Source organism: Marmota monax, unplaced genomic scaffold, assembly GCF_021218885.2.
Source record: "Marmota monax isolate L192 unplaced genomic scaffold, Marmota_monax_Labrador192_F-V1.1 WCK01_AAM20220418_F8-fsc00001, whole genome shotgun sequence".
Classification (NCBI taxonomy): domain Eukaryota; kingdom Metazoa; phylum Chordata; class Mammalia; order Rodentia; family Sciuridae; genus Marmota; species Marmota monax.
Window position 1 is genome coordinate 34,242,520 of NW_026693777.1, and position 7,260 is coordinate 34,249,779.

General features: G+C 32.2%; 1 protein-coding gene across 1 annotated transcript; it reads right to left on the minus strand.

The window, feature by feature from the left end:
- Window positions 1–1,215: 1,215 nt before the first annotated feature.
- On the minus strand, window positions 1,216–2,148 carry LOC124104534 (olfactory receptor 4K14-like). The gene has a single exon (XM_046461524.1). It carries the CDS (start codon window positions 2,146–2,148, stop codon window positions 1,216–1,218), a length of 933 nt encoding a protein of 310 aa, XP_046317480.1.
- Window positions 2,149–7,260: the final 5,112 nt, after the last annotated feature.

A 7,260-nucleotide genomic window follows, 5' to 3' on the forward strand; every position in this document is an offset into this window, starting at 1 on the left:
GAAATATTTTATGATCTAGCTATCCCACTTTTAGATATATATCCAAAAGTAATGATTATGCCCACTGTATTGTAGGATTATTCACAATAGTTAAGTCATGCAATCAACCTAGATGCACATCGTGGGCATGAAATGTGGGCAAGAAAATGTGGCATATATGCACAATAGAATATTATTTAGCCCTAAGGAAGAATGAAATCCTGGTATTTGTAGCAAAATAGATGGAGCTGGAGGACACTACATTAAGGAAAATGAACCAGACACAGAGAGATAAATACTACATATTCTCTCTCATATGTGGAAGAAAATTAATATTTTTAAAAGGAGATCTGATTATAGAACATAAAATCATCTTTTTAGAATACAGAGACATTTAAAATAAGTATAAGATGAATCTCTGGGATTCAAACACAAACTTCCTATTAAATGATGCCCCACAATAATAGAATCACCTAAGTAAAGGATGCAATGTATATAAAAAACTACTTTGGGTGGAAATATATTAATTTAATAATCCAGTGCATATTAAATATGACATAGTAACTTGTGATCATACCATAAAATATAGTGCCATAAAACAAGGATTTTCCCATATTAAAAATAGCTACTGAAATTGCATAACAGTGGCAAACATCTATTTTTTTAAATAAAAGATTAAAGTATCCTACACACTCACAAGGAAACAAACACTGTTTAACATTAAAGAGTCTTGAATTGGAGGGTGTTTTCATCCTCTCCAGTTTCTAAAAATCAAGTGAAAGATTCACAGGGCACTCATTATTTAATTCCAGTTTATCTGCCTTATACAAAATGTCTAATGTATTGGATAACTCCTCTATGGTATGTTGGGTTATGATTATAAAATTGAAATTCATTTTATATCAACATTTTAAGCAAAATAAGCTAGAAAGATAAATCTGGTTATAACAAATACAATTAAACATAGAGTTTGTTCCAAATGTAGATGCAAATATATATATATATATATATATATACACACACACACTCATACATACACATATATATGTACATTTGTACATACATGCATTTGTTTTTATATATAAAATAAAGTAATAGAAATAATTTGTGCTTAAATGAATTGTCTATTACATAAAATGTTTAAAATTATAAAAACAAACACAAGGTCAGAATCTTATCTCAGAATCTTTATCTCCTGAATGAGTGGGACCATGTGGTGCTATGGAAAGCAGGAAGTCAGTGAAAAGTTACTTGTTGGTTCCACAGTTTCTTCATAGCTGTTTTCATCTCCTCATTTCTCAATGTGTAGATGAAGGGGTTCAAGAGTGGAGTGAAAACTGTGTAAAATACAGACAGGAATTTGTCCACAGCAAACTCACTGAAGGGCCACAGGTAAATGAAAATGCAGGGTCCAAAGAAGAGTGTGACCACCATGATATGAGCAGAGCAAGTGGACAGAGCTTTGGTGACGCTTCCTGCAGCACGCTGACGGACACTGAGGAGGATGGCAGTGTAGGAGATCATGACCAGCAGGAAACAGCTGACGGAAATCAAGCCACTGTCTGAGATCATAAGTATACCCAAGACATAGGTGTCCATGCAGGCAAGTTTGATCACCTGAGGAAGGTCACAGTGGAAACTGTCCACCTCATTGGGGCCACAGAAAGGTAAATTCACAGTGAAGGCAATTTGACTGATGGAATGCAGAAATCCAATGACCCAGGAAATGAACACCAGCTTGATGCAAGTCTGCCGGCTCATCATTGTCATATAGTGCAAGGGTTTGCATATGGCCACGTATCTGTCATAGGCCATGGAAACCAGCAGCACCATCTCAGCCCCTCCAGCAAAGTGGAAGAGAAATATTTGAAACATACATCCTCCAAAGGAGATTATCTTTCTATCAGTAAGGAAATCTCTGATCATCTTGGGGGTGGCAAATGAGGCCAGCCACATGTCCACAAAAGACAGATTCCCCAGCAGGAAGTACATAGGGGAGGACTGCAAGTTAGGGGCAGAAATTACAGTGACCACAATGAGGAGGTTACCCAGAATAATGGCTACATACATCCCAGAGAAAAATACAAAGAAAAAATTTTGTAGATATCGTGAAGAGCAAAGTCCAAGCAACACAAATTCTGACACCACCGAATAATTCTGCATGTCCATTATCACAGGTATCAGATTCTCTTCTGAATCTACATAAGGAAAAGAAAATCATGTCATTTATATCAAGATGGGTAGACTAGAGCACCTTATATAAAGGGGAGGCATTAAAGTCAGTCAGGCATATAAAGAGAAAATTGAGTGATGTTAGTAATATTCAGAATTTATAAAAGTGGAATTTATAGAAACAGAGTAAAATAGTATTTACCAGAGATTGGGCTTGGGTGGGTGGTGATAATTGGGGCAAAGGTGGTCAAAAGATTCAGGGTTTGAGATAAATGGGGAATGTGTACAAAAGGTGTACTACATATCATGGTGGTTATAACTAATAGCAATAATAATGGTTGATTATATATTTCAAAGTTTCTGAGTCAGAATTTAAATGGTCTCACTACAAAAATAGTGAGTTAATGCATGTTAAATAGTTTAGTTTATATATTACACAATGTATTCATGTATGAAACTATCATTTTGTGTACAGAAATATGTACAACTCTTTTGAATTAAAAAAGGGAGGAAGGAAGAAAAGAAGGGAAAGAGAAGTAGACAGAGAATATGCAAGTTGAAGTGCCTATTAGCTGCCAGGGAAATGAAAATGATCAACTAGGTCTTATCTCAATATAATTTTAATATATAACACAAAATCTAAAAATTCAGTATGGAACATTATAAACAGTTTCATATGAACATGTATATTTGCCCTTTTCAGACTTCAGAGTTTCTTTAAGAGTTGTTGGATACTTTGGAAGACTTTAACATAGGTGAGAACTTTAGGAACATCTTTTCTTTCTTTCCTCCGTTGTCCTTTTTTCATAGAAAGATGGAAGGAATGATGTGCAAAGTTTGAACAGAAACTGTTAGGAGAATCAAGAATATGCATATTTTCAGAGTACTGTTATGTTTTACCCATCAATGTAGGTATCATTGTCCAATGGGTAATTGTATTTAAACATTATGCCTAGAAGTCGAAATGAAAACCTAGTTTAAACATATCACCATGTAAAACACAGAAAATTATATATACATTATCATGTCTCCCTCTTTTTCTCTCTCCAGTTATATAAACAAAACCAAAACAAAATCAAGTAAAGCATTTTGGCGGGTGACTCTATGTATATATCTCCCTAAATATATCTAATGTAGCTAATCAATATGCCTCTCTCCTGAATCCATAATAATCAAAATTTAAAAGAGAAAGATTTCTTTAATCTATAAAAGCTTATTCTGGATGTAAAAGCCTATCAAGGTTGAGGTATATTAAGTACAGGATAGGTTTTAGAATTTTAATCAACGTGTGTATGTTTGGTAATTTTATGGGAATGTCATTATTATGTTATATGTGTTTTACAGAATGACATCATAGTCTCAGAAAATGTCTTTGAGGAAACTTTGATCTAAATGATAGTACAGTTACATAAAAATTCTTATTTTTTTTAGTTTCAAAATATAACATGTAAAGAAATTTTAATATAAGATAATAATCTATACCACCTGGGGGATAGCCTCTAATTAGTAGACCCCTTATTCTCCCCTTCTTTTCACCAACAACCTAGATAGGAGATAATTAGCAGATTTTCATATAACAGAAATGTGACAAGGTTCACTTATTGACTATTTCATAAACAGAAAATATGGGTTGCAATCAAGTTCCAGAGAGTAAGAACAAGAGAATGAGTGGAATGGTGAGGGAGAAAGATAAAAGGGAAAAGAATGTAGGTTGATACTATCAAGGTAATGGTAGTCTATTATTAATATATTTCTTTACAAGTGCTGTTCCCTTTGTGATTACAATTATAATGAAAATGTAGCTTTTGTGATTTAAAAGTAAGTAAAACTTAAAAAAAATTGTGGAGTATTTTGCTTTAATGTTTCTGATTAAATGCACCAAAAGAAAATCTGGTTCAGGACAATTATTTTTTATTTTCAATTAAAGTTCAGTTCAAGAAACTGCTTTCTAAAGAGCAATAGACTTGAGGTTTCTCTTGTGTTAAAACTTCTTGCTTTTTTTGTATTTTTGTATTTTGTATTATTTATTACAGTGTAATTTTTCTACTGTAAAATTCAGTCATTTTAAAAATAAAGGTTAATGAATTTTAGTGATTTTAATGAGTTGTATAATCATTTTCTGAATGCTTGCTTTGGAATTTTGACAACTTAGTTTCTCTCAGATTTCTAGCAATGGTCAGGTTGCTATCTTTCCTTCTTAGTTACTTAACTTATAACCTCACTCATTTAGACCAAATCTATATAACATCAACACAGTATTCCATTTCACTTACCTTAGTATTTAAGTGATGTAAAGGGAAATATATCAATTAAGTTAAGTGTTAACGATATCATTTTCTTTTATAAGTTTTGTTTGGGATTAAAAGTCGTTGATCAAATTTATTAATGAATTATTTTTCATAAATTATCTCTCAGAGGATTTTAGAATGGCTTTCAATGAAAGGGATGTTTTTCAGGACATTTCTCAAGCACCAAAACATAAAATTTGTGCAATAATTTCATGGCATGTTTTCATGAATAGACACGAGTTTCTGACAAATTCAAAATGGAATTAAGACAAATCTAGTTCTAAAGTTCCAGATGAAGTAGGATAGGATGCATAGGTCTCAGTAATAATTTTTCATAAGAAATAAACTAGACCTTAATTTTCCTCACTAAGAGGAAGATACTGTATAAAAATATTTTTAAAAAGAGCATTGAATTGAATTCTTCATGAGCAATTTTCTAAAAATTACAGAACTAGCTTTCATATGAGTTTTTTTTGGGTGTGTGTGTGTGTGTGTGTGTGTGTACCCTTATAAAACTGAAGAACATAATCTGAAAAAATAGCTTCTACAGGGAAACAAAGTAAATAACATATGTAAAATACTCTAATAATGTGAAATGAGGTAGTAATAGAATCTTAAAATCTAAATGAATTGGCATCTATTATATCTGCTTTAGTTCTCTCAAGTATGAATCATCTCAACCAGACTTTTAAAAAATAATGAGAACTGAAATTCCTTTTGTTCCCCTTGAACTTTCATAAATGCATTGCATAAGAACACTTATTTGCAATACTTTTTATTGTAATTTCATGCTATACTCCTTTAGACTAGAATTTTGCATCTGAAGCTAAAACACTGGACACAATGCACATCATCACAAATTAAGAATACTTAGCAAGTTTGGTTATTGTATCCTGACACTAGTATGTTCTAGTATGGGTCACATTCCATGGAGCTGTAATGTTTTTAGCATTCCTTTCCTTATGTGTCCATAAAATATTTAATATATAAATGTAAAATATAATGGAATATAATTTATATGTTTATAAAAATTGAGTGAATGGAAAATTGAAATGATTAAATGGAAGACTCAGGAAATAAATACAAAAGAGTTCCTACTTGCTCTTAAGTTTAAAATGTTGTAATATTTGGTAAGGGTAATGGTTGCAAAGTTCTCTAACTATACTAAAAAACACTGAATTGTGCACTAAAAATGAGTAAACTTTATGATATACAAATTATAACTAAATAATGCTCTTTTAAAAATGAATGTTAAATGTAAGAAAAAAAGTATTAATTTCCAGTAACTCTTTATGACTTAAGAAGTCCTTTATAAAGTTATTAACTTAATGTTAAATTTATAATAAAAAACTGAGATTAATTTTCTACATAAATAACAGTATTTTTAAATTAAAATGCAAGTAAGTAGTGTGGTAAAAATTCAACAATAATGAATTTTTATTTTATTTAACAAGGTATTATGACTCACTCCAATGACATAATAAAAAGATAATACATGAGTCTCTCTTTGACTGATACCTTAGACACGTGTTCACATTTATGTCAAAGTCTCTTTACTAACCTGGAGGCAAGGTGGTCAGCGCTGAAACTGAAGATTACCCCATTTATATTTCACATCTAGTGTAGATACTTTAAGAAGCTAGAAAAACTCCAGACTTCAGCTTTCTTTGGATTTAAGATATAAATGTTTACATACATATATATTTCTTCCCCCACCAAATTAAGAATGCCTTAATGATGGATCATTCATGGTCAATTGCCATAACGGAGGCTGGGGAATAAATCATATTAGGGTGGGAAATTTGTGGTAATGAATCTCATTCATCTCCCCAGAGGCACAGGAATAAAATTTTAAACTTCTTCCTTATTATATGAACATACTTGCAGTATTTTAGTAATTCAAGAATAATAATACATGACATTAGTAATTTAATGAACCAAAAATATGTATTTCCTTTAATCAAATAGATTCTGAAAATTTGCCTGTCCTGCACATTGTTTTATGTAGTTTTGATCAAGTATAACACTGAAGAAGGCATTCCTACTAGGAGCATCAGATTTGAATGTGACATAATATTTGTCATCTCTAGAATTATATTGTCAGGTATCATACAATCTCCTGGTTCTGGGCTACTCTGGACATCTGCTACAATTGATAGGCTGCTTACTTATCAATATCATTGATGTTAATGCAGGCTTTTCCCACCAATGAATCTTTGTGGATGGCAAATACCCTAGAATGTTCTGCTCTGAACCATCACCACATTTACAACCATTTGCATCACACTCACTTCCCTATTGCATGAGTAAGCACCACCAAATTCATAAGGGATTTCACCACCAAGATACCCTCTAAGTGAACCAAGAAGTCTCACGTTCTACACTGACATTGTCTTTCAGTTCAAATGAGTCACAAAGTCTTTCTAAGTTTGGTTAGATGAACTTAAATAAAATATACAGATGATAATTATTAAATAAAGATTACAGAAACAGGTTACCAACTTCAGTGTCATTTGTTTCTAAAATGTGGTGATCATGTGAGTACAGATATAAAACATAAAGAATTACAGAGAAGTTTTTAACAGCCAGCTGAAGAGAATGCTTGATTTGGAGGTAGGGAAAAACACTAACGTATTGTTAATTTTATGTGTCAACTTAGAGGATGCTTTTGACTGACACATTAAAATTTCACCTTGAGTGAAGTGTCCTGCCCTCCATAATGCAGGTGAAGGCCAAGATGAAACAAAAGTCCAGTGTTCCCAAGCAGGAGGGGTCCTCCATCAGATCACCTTCAAATGTCATCTATGCCATCTGCTGTCCT

Excerpts from the sequence above, each read along its gene's own strand:
- LOC124104534 (XM_046461524.1), bottom strand. The coding sequence starts at position 2,148 with ATGGACATGCAGAATTATTCGGTGGTGTCAGAATTTGTGTTGCTTGGA.